This window comes from Caretta caretta, chromosome 4 (assembly GCF_965140235.1).
Source record: "Caretta caretta isolate rCarCar2 chromosome 4, rCarCar1.hap1, whole genome shotgun sequence".
Classification (NCBI taxonomy): Eukaryota; Metazoa; Chordata; order Testudines; family Cheloniidae; genus Caretta; species Caretta caretta.
Genome location: NC_134209.1, coordinates 128,646,462 through 128,667,604, shown reverse-complemented (window position 1 = coordinate 128,667,604; position 21,143 = coordinate 128,646,462). Strand labels below are relative to the sequence as shown.

The 21,143-nt window shown below is 42.2% G+C and overlaps 1 protein-coding gene across 7 annotated transcripts in view; it reads left to right on the top strand.

The window, feature by feature from the left end:
• Positions 1-21,143, top strand: part of PPP2R2C (protein phosphatase 2 regulatory subunit Bgamma) — a 303,929-nt gene that overhangs the window by 197,357 nt on the left and 85,429 nt on the right. For all 7 annotated transcript variants that reach the window (XM_048848924.2, XM_048848930.2, XM_048848927.2 and 4 more), the window contains 4 exons: positions 8,471-8,568; positions 10,192-10,357; positions 15,172-15,284; positions 15,919-16,096. In XM_048848924.2, coding sequence (XP_048704881.1) covers positions 8,471-8,568; positions 10,192-10,357; positions 15,172-15,284; positions 15,919-16,096 — 555 coding nt within the window. The remainder of the gene's footprint in view (positions 1-8,470; positions 8,569-10,191; positions 10,358-15,171; positions 15,285-15,918; positions 16,097-21,143) is intronic.

Below are 21,143 nucleotides of genomic sequence, written 5' to 3'. Positions count from 1 at the left end.
GCAGGGTGGCGCTGAACCATCTATTTTATGAAGCCCACTGTACATGTAGGGTTACTTCCTGGCTGGGATTTGACCAGCCTGGCTGGGTTTTTTATGGATTTGCCAGTTTCCAGAAAAATAATTTAATCTGCCGGATTTTTTTTATATGGATCTAAAAGTTTGCATTAGTATCACAATACACTGGCATATCTAGTGTTAAACGTTTCTGTGTCTAGCTAACGATGCTGCAGTGTTTCTACTTCCACAGTTTAAGTAAAAATAGATCAAAACTGTTGAAAATACAGCAGCTGTCTGCCCACCAACATGCAAGCGCACCGCATGTGTGTGTGAGAGGCTTTGAGTCATGTGAGAGTGAGGAGATTTGTAATGTTCTCAATCTTATCTGTATGTGTTATCTCTCTAGATACTATAAGTGGCTATTGTGGGGGGGTGCTTTGGAGTTGCTTTGTGGTTCAAGGTTGAGGATGTGTCAGGTTTGCCTGGTGGGTGGGCTGGATGCTGGGGTTTTTTGCATTTCAAAGGTGGTACCCCATGTACATGTGAGTGAATCAACTCTTCCAACATGGAATATTTACATATTCTGAAGGGGGAATGTGGCAGTTAACCACACTGTGCACTGCAATAATAGTTCTCCAGTGTAGGAGTCCACATAGGATGTTACTGCAGTGTCTGGAGTTCCCAAAGCACAGATGGATGTGCAGGGGAAATGTTCCAAGAGGAATTATCTGGAAGTGTATAAAAGGCTTTTCTAGTTGATCCTACTCCCCCCCTTGGAAAGAGCCAAGCTGGCTAATCTTCATGAAAGCAGCATGACTAATGTTTACCTGCTGGACAGATATATTGCATAGGGGTTTTTTTGTGTGTGTGGCGATTGTCTTCATCTCTTATTTACTGGATCAATAAAGGTAATTTTCTAATGCAAGGCAAATTTTTTACTAACATGCTCCAAAGAATACAGTGAAGATGTATTTGCTCTGCTCTTTACCAGAACACCTTAATTGTCTTAAATATATTTAGAATTTCTAGTTCAGAATTAGTATTACTAGGGGGAAAGGCATTAAGCAAAGCACCTGCGAGATTCAGAGGCCCCGTCTTTGCTACGGGCTCTACAGCGGCATAGTTATGGCACCGTAGCTACGCTGAGGTAAGTAACCCCACAGCGTAGACACCAACTATAGCGATCAGAGGGCTTTTCTCTGTCACTGTAAGAACTCCGCTACCCCAAGCAAAGTTGCTAGGTCAAAGGAAGCATTTTCCATTGACCTAGCTGCATCTACAGTGGGGGTTAGGTCGGCATAGCTATGGCACTCGAGGAGGTGGATTTTCACACTCCTCACTATGTCAGCCAAAGTTTTAAGTGTAGATCAGGCCTGAGTTTTACCTCCAAATGCCATCATTAGCGATGGTACTTCATGGACACTTGTTGCTAATCTTTTTTAAACTGCTACAGTTTTAAAGCTTTGCTCCAGAAATTGACACCTAACCTATGCACAATATTATAATCATAACAACATGTCATTGTCTCCTGACCCAATTTTTATTGACTTTAGCAGAAAGACTTCCCATTGATTTCAGCGGGCATTGGCTTAGGCCCTGTGCATATTATAGTGTGCTATTGTGAGACTCTCTGCATCATGCAAACGATTCAAGGAAACACTCTGTAAATGAGCCATTAGCAAGTACACTTAACTGTGTGGTTGAATCTTCCTGCCATTAATCTGTTTTAATTCAGTCCTTTCTCAGGACCAGTGCCCAGAATGAGTTACTGTTACTCGGTTGTTACTCAGGGCATCAGTAATTGGCCCATCCTAAAAAAGCACCTTGTTTTTATTTTTTGTCCATCTCTTTCTCTCTCTCCCCCAAAGTGTGGTTTGATTGTCATGTTTTACTCAGCGCACTTAAGCCAGGGGTCCCCATCTTGAAACTGCTCCACTCTTAATTTCAACGACAGTTCTGCCCGTGTATTTGGAGCTAGGACAGGGACCCACGTGGATGAGCCTGTGCATATAGCACCTTACCAGGAAAAGGCTGCTGCTGTTAAAGTCAGTAGGAATTTCACAGGATCAGGAAAAAAGAATTCATAAATATTTCTTTACAAAAGAGGATATTAGACACCAAAAGAGCTGGTCAGAAAACTTCCACACACAAAAACTGACAACCAAGTAAAAAGTAAATCCTCCACCAGGAATAAAAAATTGCCCCCAAACCTCCCACCCCACTGCTTGGGCAGTGAAACCTCCCTCCCTATGCTGCAGTGAGACTCATGCTTTTAGGACAATTACTAACAAAGGGCCTGATCCGAAGCCTATTGAAGTCCACATAAAAGTCAAATGCCATTGGCTTTTGTGGGCTTTGGATTGGGCCCAAATACGGTAGGTCCATTGCTCTGTTATATTAAAGTTCAGATCAGCATGCAAAATTCAAGGATCAGGTAAACACAACATTTACATTCCCACATCATCTTTTATAATTTGCATCAACGTTTTTATTAGCTGGGGCAAAAACCAGAGTTTGTCATCCTGGATGCAGAGGAAATGCTGTGTATCCCAGTATATGCTCATGCAGTGCGGAAAGTGGTCAGACAAAAGTGTGTGTGTGGTTGTGGGCAGCGGCGTATTAACACCTAGGCCGACAAGGCCTAGGCCTAGGGTGGCAAATTTGCAGGGATGGCAAACTTACAATAGGTTTCAGAGTAGCAGCCGTGTTAGTCTGTATTCGCAAAAAGAAAAGGAGTACTTGTGGCACCTTAGAGACTAACCAATTTATTTGAGCATAAGCTTTCGTGAGCTACAGCTCACTTCATCGGATGCATTCAGTGCTCACTTCATCGGATGCATTCAGTGGCACTGAATGCATCCGATGAAGTGAGCTGTAGCTTACGAAAGCTCATGCTCAAATAAATTGGTTAGTCTCTAAGGTGCCACAAGTCCTCCTTTTCTTTTTGCAAAACTTATAATAGCAGCCAGAGGCTGCTTCCCCCGGCGCCAGTTCGCACCCTCCACCCCCGGCCCTGCCCCAGCTGCACCCCTTCCCCGCCCCCTTCCTGCCTCTATTGGACCCCTTCCCCAAATCCCCGCCTCGGCCCCGCCTCCTCTCCTGAGTGCGCCACATTCCCCCCTCTTCCCCCTTCCTTTGTGAACCTATTTCGCGCACAAGCACTGGCAGGGAGCGGGGAGAAGCAGGACCCGGCAGCGCGCTCATGGGAGGAGGCGGAGGCAGAGCGGAGGTGAGCTGGGGCGGGGAGCTGGGGGCAGGGGCAGCAATTATTTCAGGGCCTTGGAGCGGCAAAATCATTAATCCGCCACTGGTTGTGGGGAGGGTTTATCATTGTCTGCAGAAATGAAAGTGACATCACATTTGCCTATCCCCAGCCCTTATCAATTCTGCCCCCTTCTCTGTTCTGTCCTCCCAACCCGCCCCATAAATTAATTGTGACCCTGCCCCCTCTGCCTCACCTCTGTTCCTTCTGCCCATCCTCTCCCAGGCCTGTGGGGGAGGCTGTAACAGGGTCCCCTCCCACCTTACAGACTGGGCGGAGTAACTCCAGGGATTCTTCTTTCCTCCTCCCCTCTTCCCAAGGAGTTGCTGGAGGGGGAGAGAAGCAAAGGAGTTGACATGTTGCTCACAGAAGAGGGTGGGGAGGAGGAAGTGGAGCCGCTCTGATCTGCTGGGCTCTTGTTGCTCTCCATCCTCTCTCATAAGAACAGATTTGGCTCCTGAGGTGTGGAGGGGGAGAGCTCTGCGTGCTTCCTGGAGCAGACTTGATGGCTGCTATGGCCCAGGAGGTAAGCGAATGCACTCTCAGTGACCTGGCTTGAATCATAGAAGATTAGGGTTGGAAGAGACCTCAGGAGGTCACCTAGTCCAATCCCCTGTTCAGAGCAGGACCAACACCAACTAAATCATCCCAGCCAGGGCTTTGTCAAGCTGGGCCTTAAAAACCTCTAGGATGGAGATTCCACTACCTCCTAGGTAACCCATTCCAGTGCTTCACCACCCTCCTAGTGAAATAGTTTTTCCTAATATCCAACCTAGACCTCTGCCACTTCAACTTGAGTCCATTGCTGCTACTTCTGTCATCTGCCACAACTGAGAACAGCCTAGCTCCATCCTCTTTGGAATCCCCCCCTTCAGGTAGTTGAAGGCTGCTGTCAAATCCCCCCTCACTCTTCTGTAGACTAAATAAGCCCAGTTCCCTCAGCCTCTCCTCATAAGCCATGTGCTCCAGCCCCCTAATCATTTTTGTTGTCCTCCGCTGGACTCTCTCCAATTTGTCCACATCCTTTCTGTAGTGGGGGGCCCAAAATTGGACACAATATCCAGATGTGGCCTCACCAGTGCCGAATAGAAGGGAATAATCACTTCCCTTGATCTGCTGACAGTGCTCCTACTAATGCAGCCCAATATCCCGTTAGCCTTCTTGGCAACAAGGGCACACTGTGGACTCATAAGGGCACATTGTTGACTCATGTGCAACTTGAGTTGTACAGATTTTATTTCCTGGGTCTACAACCTATTGCAGCCTGGCGCACTTTCAGCACTGTGCAGAGGACATAATGCATCCAGCAGAAGCAGTGGATTCTGCTGAGCCCTTTCATTTCCCAGACAGATTCTTACATTGAAAATGTTCCAGCATTGGCAGCATTTTGCCCTTAGTTTTAGGAAGCACATTAGACACACTTAGAGTTCTCTACTTCTTGGCCTAAGGATATTTTTCCTACACAGATTCCCATATTAATGGAATACAATTAATTCCCTGCCCTTTCGACTCCTCCCAGGATTAGTGAGTAGCCACACATTTTATACAACTGAAGATAAGTGATACACTTGTGGTCCCATCCTGAAGTCTATGAAATACTGACACATACATACATCCACTCAAGTGGAAAGATCATATTAGAGCCTATCATATATCCTGTTTTCAAAAATCCTATATTTAGTGTTTATTTTTAAATAAACTTTCTGTTTCTCAGTAATAGGACAAGGTTTTCTTTTTACATTAGTAATGGTATACCTCCCCTGACCTTCCCCTAGCTTTTGGTAGCTCACAGGGAAAGCTACTGGCAGTAGAGGCTTTCTGAAATTCGGGGCTGGATTAGTAAAAGAATAATGGGAACAGATGTTTTTAATTCATAAAGTGCATCAAATAAATGTAACTTCTACTTCTCATTTAGATACTTTTGAATTTTAGTGAATATCTTTAAGGTCAGATTTTCAAAAGAGCTGGTTACATATCCTAGTTACAGAGTAGCAAACGTGTTAGTCTGTATCCGCAAAAAGAACAGGAGTACTTGTGGCACCTTGGAGACTAACAAATTTATTTGAGCAAAAGCTTTTGTGGGCTACAGCCCACTTCAACGGATGCATGCAGTGGAAAATACAGTAGAACAATTTTATATACACAGAGAAGATGAAACAATCGGAGTTACTATACACACTATAACGAGAGCGATCAGTTAAGGTGAGCTATTACCAGCGGGAGAGAAAAAAAACTTTTTGTAATGATAATCAAGATGGGTCATTTCCAGCAGTTGACAAGAACTTGTGAGGAACAGTAGGTGGGAAAAATAAACATAGGGAAGTAGTTTTACTTTGTGTAATGACACATCCATGGGGCCGGATGTGTTGCATCCGAGAGTGCTAAAAGAGTTGGCGGATGTGATTGTAGAGCCATTGGCCATTATCTTTGAAAACTCATGGTGATCGGGGGAGGTTTCTATGATGAGATAACTGGCTCTGTGGATGAGGGGAAAGCAGTGGACGTGTTGTTCCTTGACTTTAGCAAAGCTTTTGACACGGTCTCCCACAGTACTTTTGCCAGCAAGTTAAAGAAGTATGGGCTGGATGAATGGACTATAAGGTGGATAGAAAGCTGGCTAGATTGTCGGGCTCAACAGGTAAAGATTAATTGCTCCCCAGTTGGCAGCCGGTATCAAGTGAAGTGCCCCGGGTCGGTCCTCGGGCCGGTTTTGTTCAATATCTTCATAAATGATCTGGAGGATGGTGTGGATTGCACCCTCAGCAAGTTTGCAGATGACACTAAACTGGGAGGAGTGGTAGATATGCTGGAGGGTAGGGATAGGATACAGAGGGCCCTAGACAAATTGGAGGATTGGGCCAAAAGAAATCTGATGAGGTTCAACAAGGACAAGTGCAGAGTCCTGCACTTCGGACGGAAGAATCCAATGCACCGCTACAGACTAGGGACCGAATGGCTCGGCAGGAGCTCTGTAGAAAAGGACCTCAGGGTTACAGTGGACGAGAAGTTGGATATGAGTCAACAGTGTGCCCTTGTTGCCAAGAAGGCCAATGGCATTTTGGGATGTATAAGTAGGGGCATTGCCAGCAGATCGAGGGACGTGATCATTCCCCTCTATTCGACATTGGTGAGGCCTCATCTGGAGTACTGTGTCCAGTTTTGGACCCCACACTACAAGAAGGATGTGGAAAAATTGGAAAGAGTCCAGTGGAGGGCAACAAAAATGATTAGGGGACTGGAACACATGACTTATGAGGAGCGGCTGAGGGAACTGGGGATGTTTAGTCTTCAGAAGAGAAGAATGAGGGGGGATTTGATAGCTGCTTTCAACTACCTGAAAGGGGGTTCCAAAGAGGATGGATCTAGACTATTCTCAGTGATAGCAGATGACAGAACGAGGAGTAATGGTCTCAAGTTGCAGTGGGAGAGATTTAGGTTGGATATTAGGAAAAACTTTTTCACTAGGAGGGTGGTGAAACACTGGAATGCGTTACCTAGGGAGGTGGTGGAATCTCCTTCCATAGAAGGTTTTAAGGTCAGGCTTGACAAAGCCCTGGGTGGGATGATTTAGTCGTGGATCGGTCCTGCTTGGAGCAGGGGGTTGGACTAGATGACCTCCTGAGGTCCCTTCCAACTGTGATATGCTATGATTCTATGATTCTATGATCCACTCCCAGTCTTTATTCAAGCCTAAGTTAATGGAGTACAGTTTGCAAATTAATTCCAATTCAGCAGTCTCTCATTGGAGAGAGACTGCTGAATACTGTTTTTGAAGTATTTTGTTGTTATATTGCGACTTTTAGGTCTGTAATCAAGTGACCAGAGAGATTGAAGTGTTCTCCGACTGGTTTTTGAATGTTATAATTCTTGACGTCTGATTTGTGTCCATTTATTCTTTTACGTAAAGACTGTCCGGTTTGGCCAATGTACATGGCAGAGGGGCATTGCTGGCACATGATGGCATATATTATATTGGTAGATGTGCAGGTGAACGAGCCTCTGATATTGTGGCTGATGTGATTAGGCCCTATGGTGGTGTCCCCTGAATAGATATGTGGACACAGTTGGCAACAAGCTATGTTGCAAGGATAGGTTCCTGGGTTAGTGTTTTTGTTGTGTGGTGTGTGGTTGCTGGTGAGTATTTGCTTCAGGTTGGGGGGCTGTTTTGGGGGTCAGATTTTCAATAGGGCTCAGCTGTCACTAACTCCCACTGTTCTCAATGTGAACTGATGGATGCTGAGCTGATTTGAAAATCTGGCTATTCCTTTAGGTGCCTAAATGGGAGCTGTTGAGTGCTAAGCACTTCTTAAAAATCTGTCCCATATCACTGAGGGTTGATAATTATAGTAAACCGAAACGTGTATGTGGGTAATATCCTATATGTTTGACTATAACTTGGTATATAGGATGGATCCCTAATTTACCATCACACTAGGCATTTTAATTTAAATTATGCTAATAGTGAGGATTAACTGCAGATTATGATTCTAACATTTATTTTCATGCAAGTGAAATAATTTGTTCTTCCTGCCTTCTAGCTCTTTTTCTCCCCTTTTATTTCAGCTCTACAGTGTTTTGTAAAATTGGCTGGGCTGCAGTTTTGATGACATTCACGTCACCTCAGAAAATTGTTCTGGGGTTCTATAGTTAAAAAAACAAACCAAAACGGCTGTTTTAAACATTTCTCATGATATGTTTTTATGGTGTTGAAATGATCTTCCAAAAACTCTGCCCTGGAACAGACCATGTCTTGTAATGCACAGCGTGCAAAGGACATAAGGAGACTCGGTGCTGAATTTTTGCCTCTGTGGAGGGACTAGGCACTTGCACTCCTTGCACATGAGGACAGGTGGATTCCAGTGCTTCCAGGAGTGCTAAAAGCCTCATAGAGGGTGAGGAATATAATTTGTGACACAGAGCTGAGTCTGTAGCAAGAGACTCTATGTGCTACCTCTGCATTGCTAGCGACATTGTGCTCTTCCTGGTGCATAACCCCTCTACTCTCAAAATGCAGGCAGTGCCTTAAATCATGATCTCGCCTCTAGAAGTCTACAGTTGTTTCAGTTGTCAGATTTTAATGGCAGGCTGACTTTTAAATGGGTAGCTTGCTATTGCATTCCTCTATATATCTTTTGAGTCCCTAATTTCCTGTATTTTTATGGAGCCTTTGACATTTCTAATGGTTTGCCTTTTCTCACTTTTTCCTTACAGCTGATATTATTTCTACAGTTGAGTTCAATCACACTGGAGAACTACTGGCTACTGGGGACAAGGGAGGTCGGGTTGTTATATTCCAAAGGGAACCTGAGGTATGTTTGTTACTGCTTCCCATCGTAATTGCTTGCTAAGCTTTTTTTTTACACTGCTGAGATCTAATAGATTTTTTGAATGCTATCAAGAATAACAAAAATGGAATGTTACTTATTTTGAGAAGGGTGGGAGGTAAGTGTCACCCATGGAGCATTCTGTTAATTGCTCTATTGTGGAGATCACAGATCTTGGCTGAGAAAACAGGGTGAAATCCTTGCCCTGTTGAAGTCAAGGGCAAAGTGGGACCAGAATGTCATCACCCAAGGTGTTTTGCCATAGGGATTGTGTGACAAAGGGGCCTCAGAAAAGAGTCTCATTCAAAAGTATGTTATTCTTTCAGCCTGTAATATTTAGGTTCAATTAGGTGAATAAAGGAAGATAAGAGTCTTAATTCTGAATTTCCCTGCTATTCCTAGTTGCTATCCAAGGCCAACAATTGAAGCACAGAAATTCTAAGTTAAGGAAAAGCTGTTTTTGTTTTTTGTCTCTTGTTTAGTCTGAAATTCAGTTAAGGTTCCATGAACAAGCTTAGCTCTGCATTTAGTAGCAACCACACCACACAGTCTATAACATCCCTCCTATGATATCTTTTGCTCTTCCTTTTCAAATTCTGTTCACCTTCCCTTGTATCATAACTATTGAATAAGTAGTGTCAGACCCTGCCCAGTTTTATTCTGGAGAATGATGTGCACTGTCATCTCAACCAGTATTTGGCCAGTGGAGGGGGTTAGCCAGAAGACTTGGTTATATATGAGTACTTCAGTCTCAGATGCACACTGAGGGGGAGAATTGCAGTCTGTGTACTCTGTAGAGACAGGATGGATTGGACAGATTTGTATTTGGTGGCTTTGCTTGGTGGCTTATCAGGTAGATAGTGAAAGTTGGCTGGTGAATCTTGGCGTGATTCTCACCTATTTTACACCCACTTTACAGTCCCCTTACACTGCCAGAGAGTGTTCATGAGAATCAGACCTTCTATGTTGCGGAAGGACTGTGAAGGTGTTGTGACTGTCCTGTAATGGGGACCTGCGAGGGGAGAGGACAGCTCTTTCTTTGGTTTGTACAGGAACGATGAGAAGTAAGGAGTGTACAGTAGGCTGATAAAAGGAGGATGGATTGGAGGAGGGTCTGTAGCTCCTCACTGGAAGAATGTAGTTTGTACATTAGTATGGGGAAGTATGGATATTATCCTGGGGCACATAGAAATGGAACGCAGATAAATTACGGGGTGTGGCTAAACATTTCCAGGAATGCAGGGAATGATCAGAGCTAAGGCTGCTTGTGAAAATTAAATTCTGAATTCCCAGATTGTCACATGCAATTTTTTAATAACCACAACATTTTACTAAGATTTTTACTGAAGTAATTTCTCTTTTGCATTCCTAATGATCTTAACAAAGGCTTTTGTCTGGGTATTGAACCTCATTTTAATGCCCATGAAAAACTATTGTATTTGTCACAGTAAAGCAATCTGTCAACAGCATGTTTTAAACTTAAAATAAAATATTTTCTAGGATTGTTATATTTATGATGGCTACTGGCTTTTACCTCAGTCAGCTCAGAAGCTGGAGATAAAATACTGACATCATCAGACACTTTTTTTTTCTCCATGTTCTTCACAGAGTAAAAATGAGCCTTACAATCAGGGGGAGTACAATGTTTACAGCACGTTCCAGAGCCATGAGCCTGAATTTGATTATTTGAAGAGTTTGGAGATAGAGGAAAAAATTAACAAAATCAAGTGGCTACCACAGCAGAATGCAGCTCACTCCCTTCTGTCAACCAATGGTAAGATAGAAAAACCAGTACAGGAAGTATCAACATTCTGCTCTGGCCCATTCCAACCCTGCTAATCTCTCTTGCCCACTATTTCCCAATCTCATTTAAAATTAAATTTGCATTTCAATAGTTTCCAGTTTCAGAGTCTACTAAGAAAAATTGTTACATGGATTTTGATATTTACTATTTGTAAGTTTTATTCACGTTCACAGATGAGGATTCCTATCTGAGTGTTCATGAGGCATTTAGGGATGGAGAACCGTGAAATTTTTCAGTGACCAAACAGAAAAATCATTTGTTCAGCTCCACTTAAGGAGCCATCTACTTTTGCTAGTAATATGCAGTTCAGTTTGGAAAAGCAACTGTGCAAAAATGGGACCTTCGTACTCAATAACTATGCTATGTATGTGTATGCAGAACTATATCTGCTGACTTAAGTTAAAAAAAAGGGGGGGGTGTTAATGCTTTTTACTCCTGTTAGCCCTTCAGAACCAATTCAGCTGAGAGAAAGATGGATTACATTTCCTTCTAATGCATTATCAACAGAATTGTTTACTAAGTTCCAAACAGTTACACTTGGGTTTGCACAATAGAAACCTAGTGATACTGATCCTTCTTTGCAAAATATTTAGAACTCTTCAGATGAAAAGTGGCATATAAGAACTAACTAAGGGTTTTTAAAGGTGTCATTGTGGGAATAATCTGAAAGCATACAGTTGCACAAGTGTCACTGAGGAGATAATTTGACTTCCAGGACCTTCATTACCATTGATGATGCATGACATGGGTAAAAGCCAGCTTGATTCTCAGATGCTAGGTTGAGTTGACAGCACTCTGATGTAAAAAATGTTTTACTTGTAAAACTGAGCAAATTTAGAAATCACTGACAGATAATAAACATGGAATACCATAATGCCATCTTAGACAATTGCTTTTCAGAACAGAACTGCTCTTTAAGGCAAGGTCATTAATTCTAGTCAAGGTTTACAACAATAGAACAATATTCACAAATTAGAACATTAATGTCTAATAATTGATCAGTGGTTCTGAGTCTTCTTGCCTTGGGACTGGGTTTTTAATACATAAACCTTTTTTGTGTACCCTGACATAATACACAATTCTTGGTATTATATTAATTATTAAGGGCCAATGGGAGCTGCACTGATGCATCCAAAAGCAGAATATACCATAGAATCATAGAATATCAGGGTTGGAAGGGACCTCAGGAGGTCATCTAGTCCAACCCCCTGCTCAAAGCAGGACCAATCCCCAATTTTTGCCCCAGATCCCTAAATGGCCCCCTCAAGGATTGAACTCACAACCCTGGGTTTAGCAGGCTAATGCTCAAACCACTGAGCTATCCCCCCCCATAGCAAGCGTGAAAAATTGGGACTTTTTTTTTCTTTTTTCTTTTTTTTTTTGCAGGGAGATATAATTGTGTATATAAGACAAAGTCCCTAATATCGGGATGGTCTTGATTATATCAGGACATCTGGTCACCCTAAATGTGTCACATCTTTATGCATGTGGAATGGTTTTACTATCTCTTTTCATTTTGGCAGCTGACATGAAACAGATCTTTAAAAACTAGCTACAGTAAGGGCTAAATTTATCATTCACAAAAGAAACATGTCATTTGAAAGTTCATTTCTGTACATCTCCCTATTCTCAAATATCGTTCCTTATTCAAACAAGTTTAACAAAAGAATCCTATTTTAATATAGGCAGAAGTTGATTCTCTGTTTTGGAAAGCAAACCCTGTTACTTCCATTCTGAAGTATTTTTTTAGAAACCTCGGGAAATACATGGGGCTCAGTCCTCGGCTCTACCGAGTTTAAACTTAGTATAAACTCTAAGTCACCTTCTTGCTTCCCCGATCGTGGGCTTGCTGGTGGGTTTTGAAATGAGCTGTCTCAAGGCTGCCCTAAGTTACCCTGGTTGCAGCCAGACACTCAGCCAGCCAAAGATTCGGCAAAATATTATGTGCTCTGCTCTGCCCCTTCCCAGCTCAGGCACAACCCTGACATGCCTCTTGTGAAGAGGAGAGTGGGGGGAATACAGGTGGCATAGTCCTGAATATGCGTGGTTTGGACACTCAAAGATACCTCTGTATTGGGGGAATCCTTCGCTGCCCCTTTAGGGCAGCTTCTCTTTGCTTGGCACTGGCGTCACTGAGGACTGAGCCCATGGTATTTGTAGAGGATGGTTTAGTCGGTAGGTCAGCAACCTAGAATTCAGGAGACCTGGCTTCAGTTCCCTACTCTGCCACTCCTGTGTGACTTTGACAATGTTATTCCCTACCTCACAGAAGAGTTGCGAAGATACGTTTATGATTCTGAGGTGTTTGGGTACTTCAGAAGTGGGGGACATGTAAATACCTTAGATCAACAGCAATTGGTTATTGTTCAGACATTTTTTTTCTGAATCCAGTACTTGGAAGCAAAATTAATATAAAGCAGATCTAGAAAATTATGTTTAGAATCTAAAGCATGGTCAGAAAAGTGAGTGTGTAAAAATAGCATCTAATTATGCAGCAGATCTTCTCCCACAGAGCAAATTCTACCCACAAATACAGATGTGTAGCTCCCACTGAATTAAATGGAAGACACACCCATGGATCTGAGGTCTGAATTTGGTCCCACATGTCTTCACATCATATTTGCTTCTAACAGAAACCAATTTTCAGTACAGCAAACCTGCAGGGGCTACACAGCTATGGGAGAGGGAGTTGGATTCTTTCCAGTTTACACATCACAGCAAAATCATCAGCTAAGTTCTGATTGCAGCATCTTTATTAATGGAGACAGAAGGACCCCACTGTGACTTTCAGTCCCAGTGTGGGCTAGCAGTGCTTGCAGTCAGCAAAATTGAAGTTTGACTTGTAAACTGAGCTAATTAGATATTATAATAACAAATCATTGTGTTTCATTGATCATTCTTTGCACTATGGGGGCCAATTTCTAACTGAGTTACATCAAATAGCTCAGAATTTGGCCTATACAAAGCCATTCATCTGAGGATTTCAAATTGCTTTCCAGACACTAATTAATTTAAACTTCACAACACTCCTGAGACTGAATGAATATGGAACCTCACAATGCCATTTCGACAGTCCCTTTTCAAAGCATGTTGACTCTTTGAATATTTAAGGATGTTGCGAGTCCAGAGGGCATACACATGGAGAAGACAATCAGCAAATATGATCTATTTAACCATTAAACAAGCAAGTTTTCCTGCAAAAATTGATGTGCTAATCAATAGAGGTCAAATCCTACCATGAAAGAGATGCATCTAATGTTGTTTCTTCTAATGGTGTGTATTGGCTTTAATAGTGAAAAGTGAAAGTTGGATTGATTGCATCATTACATTTTTAAAAACTTATGAATAGCATGGTAGTTAGACAGGAATTTTCATTGAACTGTACATACTTCATAGGAAATCTGACTACAAGCCACAAAGAAAACTAACTTGCGAAAAGGAAACACAAAGTGTTGCAATTGTAACATATATTTGATGTTAACTAGGTACAGCTGCTCAAATATAGGTTGATATAACTAAAGTCATAGACTGTAACTGTTCAATGTTAGGATTTTTGTTGCATGAGGGTTAATGGGTGAATCAAAACTTCTATGTAAGCTACATCATAGCTATAATGCAGTTCGTTTTCTTTTCTGGGAGAGGTAGGTTAATTGATTTTAAAGCAAAGTTAAACACACTACAGAAATGAAATGGGACCACTTTTTTTCCTATCAGATTGTATTCTTTTTAGGGACGGTGTGTAACAATGGTGCAGTCTACATGAGTGGGCAATGCCCTTTAAAGTCTGTCTTGTTGTTGTTGATTTTGCCTCTTTTTAACACTGCCATACTCGTCCTGGCACGTTTGTCACGCCAGCAGTACTCTTTGTAGGGGTGCAATGAATTTGGGCACTGCAACAGACACTATTACTATTAGATCACACACACTGGAAGCTCAGATCAGAGCCATGATCCCCCAGCTTCAAAAAAAAAGTACAGGCCTCTACCACTTGAACTGAAGGGATTGTTCCTCAGCTGACATAAGTGGTAGGTCTCATAGCCTATGTAGGAGCCAGCCACTAGAGAACAGCATAAGTCATGCACACCCAGCCAGTGCATTCAGAGGAAGGGTTTGAAATGGTTATCAACTCCCAGAACATTAGTGTCCTTTTTCCTCCCCACTCCTCTGCCTCATACCCATCCCAGTGTGATACCTCTCCTTTAGAATTTTCTCTCTGTATCTCCCTGCTGCTGTTCTTCTGTCCGTGCCCCCCTCTTGGAGAGGGGGAGCTCCTAAATATAGCCTCTGTCCTTCCCTGGTCTTTTCTCTGCATGAGCCTGTGAGGTTATTAAGGTTAATAATAATAAGTTTCTGCCTATTCTTGCAGCAGGCCGTTCATCAGCTAGACAACCCATCCACCGAATACTCCTATGGCATTGCTTCTGAATATCCCAGCAAACTGGACCAAGCTGCACGGCTGTGTACCTTTCATGGGGGAGGGACATAGGTTCTCAAGTGTGTGCATTCCACAGTGAGCAGTTTAGGTCCACTCCCCATATTAAGTGTGGAGCAGAGCTATGAGAGCAGTTTCTGCTCACTTTGTTAGCAGGCAAAAACAGGATGAGTCACTTGTAAATTCAGTAAACCTTCATGAGTTAGCAGTTTTGCAGTTAGAAAAGTGGGTCTGAGTTGTGAAACTGAGTTTAGGTAAGTGCTCTGTTTTGGTAATATTTCTTATCTTAAAGGTGAGTAACAGAGTTCAAAGTCTCCTGGCTAATAGCAACTCTGGTTTCTTTTTTTAAAAGATAAAACTATCAAATTATGGAAAGTTACTGAACGAGATAAGAGACCAGAGGGATACAACTTAAAAGATGAAGAAGGGAAACTTAAAGATCTGTCTACCGTAACATCACTACAGGTGAGCTACTGGGCTCTGTGAGAATTCTTTGTCCAATGTCCAGTTGATTCTCTCACTGATAAAGTATATGCTCTTGGGCCCTTCTTCTGCAAAAGATTTAAGCACATACATAACTTTACTCATGTGAGTAGTCCTATTTGCTAGATTGGAGCTTTAGGTCCTAAAATATTGTCTTGAATCCCTGATTTCTCTCAGCAGTAAATATTTTATAGTGTAGTAACCTCCATGAAAAGCGTGTAAAAAAAAATTACCATCAATTTATTCTAGCTAGTCAAATTGTAAACTCTTTGAGGCAGGGACCATCTTTGTTCTGTGTTTGTACAGGGCCTAGCACAGTGGGTTTCTGGTCCATGATTAGGCTGCTGGGTGCTATGATAATACAAATAAAGAACGATAATAATATATGTAAGCAGGTCTATGCATATCTAGCATTTGTTTTCAAAGACTTAATTTATTATGGATCAGAAAAATTATAGCCTTTTTGTCACTTGACAGTTTTTGATGAGGCATAAAGCAGTGAAAGAAATACAGTAAATTATTAAAAATGGGGTTATATTTCATTCCCTGCACTATGCTGAGTTCTCAACATATACACAGAAATTACTTTAAAAATTAATATTTAATATTTTTGTAGGTGCCTGTATTGAAACCTATGGATTTGATGGTAGAAGTCACCCCCAGAAGAATCTTTGCTAATGGTCACACCTATCATGTCAACTCAATTTCTGTCAACAGCGACTGTGAGACATACATGTCAGCTGATGATCTCAGGATTAATCTCTGGCACCTAGCAATCACAGACCGGAGTTTCAGTATCCTTTATTATGATAGTTTGTTCCACTGTTATTCACACTCAGAGGGCTTTTTAAAAATCTATTTTAAAATGAAATGCATATTTTAACATTCATTTTTATTTTAAAAATGCATCCCCCATCACAGTCTCTGGGAGTATTTGTAACAGATAAATACATAATTTTACAAAAAGAAAAGGAGTACTTGTGGCACCTTAGAGACTAACCAATTTATTTGAGCATGAGCTTTCGTGAGCTACAGCTCACTTCATCAGATGTATACCGTGGAAACTGCAGCAGACTTTATATACACACAGAGAATATGAAACAATACCTCCTCCCACCCCACTGTCCTGCTGGTAATAGCTTATCTAAAGTGATCAACAGGTGGGCCATTTCCAGCACAAAGCCAGGTTTTGTACTGGAAATGGCCCACCTGTTGATCACTTTAGATAAGCTATTACCAGCAGGACAGTGGGGTGGGAGGAGGATAGCTCAGTGGTTTGAGCATTGGCCTGCTAAACCCAGGGTTGTGGGTTCAATCCTTGAGGGGGCCATTTGGGTCAAAAATTGGGGATTGGTCCTGCTTTGAGCAGGGGGTTGGACTAGATGACCTCCTGAGGTCCCTTCCAATCCTGATATTCTATGATTCTATGATATTCTCTGTGTGTATATAAAGTCTGCTGCAGTTTCCACGGTATACATCTGATGAAGTGAGCTGTAGCTCACGAAAGCTCATGCTCAAATAAATTGGTTAGTCTCTAAGGTGCCACAAGTACTCCTTTTCTTTTTGCGAATACAGACTAACACGGCTGTTCCTCTGAAACATAATTTTACGTTATTTTAGGCGGTAAAGTTGGTTACCAGTTCAAATCACCAGGGTATTTTGCTAGATAATTACCAACCTCCAAGTTGATTAGTGTCTAGTTACTGACAGTATGAATGATCACTCATCATCTGACTAGGCTACCTTATTCCTCCATCTCCCACAGACTTTTTATTCTGAGTTGCTCCTGAGTGGGTGAAAAGGGTTTTCAGAATGGACAGTCTTTACTTCTGCATGCTGACCCCTATGAGAAACACTGAATGAGAGATGGTCATACCAGGTCTCTCTGTGACATGCCTGGCCTGCCTGTGTCACAGACCCCTTCCTCCCAGTTTTCACCAGCAGCTGCATCTGTCTGTAGTGCTGGCACAGTGCTGTGCATTATGGGGTATTCTAACCATCTGACAGGGCACCATCTGCAGTGCAGCAGAGCGGGAAGGGGAAATCAGCCTGGAGGAAGATGATGTAGAGAGGAAAGGTTGACATTTTCCTGGAGAGGGAAATGTAGCCCAGACTAAAGTGTCTGTATTGTGTGGAGTGTAAAAGGACCATTAAGGGGAGGCACAAACTACTTTGAGGTCAGGACAGAATGCTGGGTCAGCCTGTCCTGCATTACTGCATTCTTATAATTAAGAACATAAGAAAGGCCATACTGGGCCAGACCAAAGGTCCATCCAGCCCAGTATCCTGTCTACCGACAGTGGCCAATGCCAGGTGCCCCAGAGGGAGTGAACCTAACAGGTAATGATCAGTGATCTCTTTCCTGCCATCCATCTCCACCCTCTGACAAACAGAGGCTAGGGACACCATTTCTTACCCATCCTGGCTAATAGCCATGAATGGACTTAACCTCCATGAATTTATCCAGTTCTGTTTTAAACCCTATTATAGTCCTAGCCTTCACAACCTCCTCAGCCAAGGAGTTCCCCAGGTTCACTGTGTGCTGTGTGAAGAAGAACTTCCTTTTATTTGTTTTAAACCTGCTGCCCATTAATTTAATCTGGTGGACTCTAGTTCTTATATTATGGGAACAAGTAAATAACTTTTCCTTATTCACTTTCTCCACACCACTCATGTTTTTATATACCTCTATCATATCCTCCCTTAGTGTCCTCTTTTCCAAGCTGAAAAGTCCTAGCCTCTTTAATCTCTCCTCATGTGGGACCCGTTCCAACCCCCTAATCATTTTAGTTGCCCTTTTCAGAACCTTTTCTAGTGCCAGTATATCTTTTTTGAGATGAGGGGACCACATCTGTACGCAGTATTCAAGATGTGGGCATACCATGGATTTATGTAAGGCAATAAGATATTCTCTGTCTTATTCTCTATCCCTTTTTTAATGATTCCTAACATCCCATTTGCTTTTTTGACTGCTGCTGCACACTGCATGGATGTCTTCAGCGAACTATCCACGATGACTCCAAGATCTCTTTCCTGATTAGCTGTAGCTAAATTAGCCCCCATCATATTGTATGTATAGTTGGGGTTATTTTTTCCAATGTGCATTACTTTACATTTATCCACATTAAATTTCATTTGCCATTTTGTTGCCCAGTCACTTAGTTTTGTGAGATCTTTTTGAAGTTCTTCACAGTCTGCTTTGGTCTTAACTATCTTGAGCAGTTGAGTATCGTCTGCAAACTTTGCCACCTCACTTTCTCCAGATCATTTATGAGTAAGTTGAATAGGATTGGTCCTAGGACTGACCCTTGGGGAACACCACTAGTTACCCCTCGCCATTCTGAGAATTTACCATTTATTCCTACCCTTTGATCCCTGTCTTTTAATCAGTTCTCAATCCATGAAAGGATCTTCCCTTTTATCCCATGACAATTTACATAAGAGCTTTTGGTGAGGAACCTTGTCAAAGGCTTTCTGGAAATCTAAGTACACTATGTCCACTGGATCCCCCTTGTCCACATGTTTGCTGACACCCTCAAAGAACTCAAATAGATTAATAAGAAATGATCTCCCTTTACAGAAACCATGTTGACTTTTGCCCAACAATTTATGTTCTTCTATGTGTCTGACAATTTTGTTCTTTACTATTGTTTCAACTAATTTGCCCGGTACTGACGTTCGACTTACCAGTCTGTAATTCCCAGGATCACCTCTAGAGTCTTTTTAAAATATTGGCATTACATTAGCGATTTTTTACAATTTTTTAAATTATTAATGCAGGTGAAATGCTATTTCTGTGGGTGTTTATATAAGTCTGTGAGAATTGGAAGTGAAGGCAGTGATCTGTCAGCAGAGGATCTCTATGAGGAGTTACATTTCTACCAACAAAGGGAAGTTTGGGATGATTTCCTTGTTCTTTGATGGAGTTACACCCTCTCTCTTCATACTAAATCATCTGTGGGGCCTAATCTAAAGTCAGTGGGTAGACTCCCATTAGCTTCAGTGTGCTTTAGAGAAGGTCCTTATTTTTTTGGTTTGTTTTTGTTTTGGAATGGACCAGATTGCACCAAATGGCAGGTGCAATATAAAATGCCCCCAGAGAAGATATCTCCAACTCCCATTTAGGCCTTCATCCCCCAGACCCTCTTCAGATTAGGCATGCTGAATTGTATCCTGAAAAAACAACCTACTCAAAGAGTGTGTTGCAGGAAAAATATAAGCAAAGTGCAGCTCCATCTGAATTTGATTTCCAAGCACTGCCACCTCCCTCTTTGATTATGATTATGAGAGTACATTTTTGTTTAAATGGAAAAAATAATTCCCCTGTCCACCGGCCCTCCTCTATGCAATACATGCACCTCTACTGCATGTTGTTTATTACAAGCAAAAAGGGAAAATGTTGATGGAAAGCCCTTGCTGAAGTGTTGGCATTGCATCACAAAATTATAATGCAGTCTGTTATTACAAATCCCCAATAAAAGAATAGGGAACCCATGCATCCCATCCCCTGCAATAATTGTGTTTGAATACAAAACCAGGGTTAAATATCATTAAGGCTGTAACACTAGATGACAGAAGCCAGGATATAGAATCCAATGGAATTATCTGGCATCTGTCAGTTTCTGTCACAGCTTCTCTATTATTCAAACATTTTTCATTCAATTTTCTTTTTAAAGTCTTTTCTATTGTTCTCTGGTTGGGAGGTTAATTTCCATTGCTTGGGAGAATGAGAGACTGATTGCACTGCCTGGAGCCTAGCATTGTGTTGACAATTTCTGTGCATACTTCCCCACATAACTCTGCCTCCATGCATCAATCCAGAGATAGTCAAATTGTGCCAGATTGTCTGGTGTCTTTATTATATGGTTATATGTTTACTAAGGGTTTAATTCATATACCATTAAAATCAGTTAACATATTTACAACCGCTTTAATGAGAGTTAGCTCAGGCCCAGTAGAACTAGGGAGAGAGGCCCATTTCAGTGGAAGGTAGAAGCCTAAATACCTTTGAGGATCTGAGCCAAAATTTCCAGACTTGGTTACTTAAAATAAGGCATCTAAATCTATATTTAGGCGCTTAAATAAAAGGGGCCTGATTGTTCAGAGTTGCTGAGCATGTAACGTTTCCCTTTGAAGGTAGTGTGGTTACATCATGGATGAATTTGGTCCTTACTTTCTACCAGACAAATAGGAGTGACTAGAAAGTACTGGATATAAACCTAAGCCAGCCCAGCACCAAACCCCTCCAATCTTTCCCTCAAGTTTGGGAAAATTTGAGCTTTGCCACTAGCCCCTCTGCCTTCCTCTCATGGCTGTACTTGTGAGAGGGCAAAGGAGCAGGAACTTCCTGGAAATAGTCCTCTAAAGGGGACAAGAGTTTGGGGTACTGAATCCCAGGGACTTATCAGGGGTTTCCTTCTCCTCCTGCCTCCTTCAGGACCTAGACTGCCATTAGCTGTGTCCCTGTGTGGCTACTCCTAGCTCTATTAACTCCATCCTGGGTTCCATTTGGAAATGGGGGCTCTGCAGAGGACATTGCCACAGAGCATAGCTGGGTCCCCTGCTGCATGCCCTCTTCCCATTAAAATCCTGTGGAGGCTCTTTCGTGAGGACCCCCACTGGAGAGGCATCTGCAGGAGAGCTGTCCTCTGCTCCTCCTTATTCCAACCCCTGGTTATTCCATAATTGCCAGTTATGTGGTTTCTTCTTTCCACCTTCCTTTGAAGTATCTGTTTCTGGCCACTGTCAGAGGCAGAATCCAGGGTTATGGAGCACTGGTCTGATCCAGTATAGCGGTGTTGGTGTTCTTATGTAGAGTATTCAGAACAGTTACTCTGCATA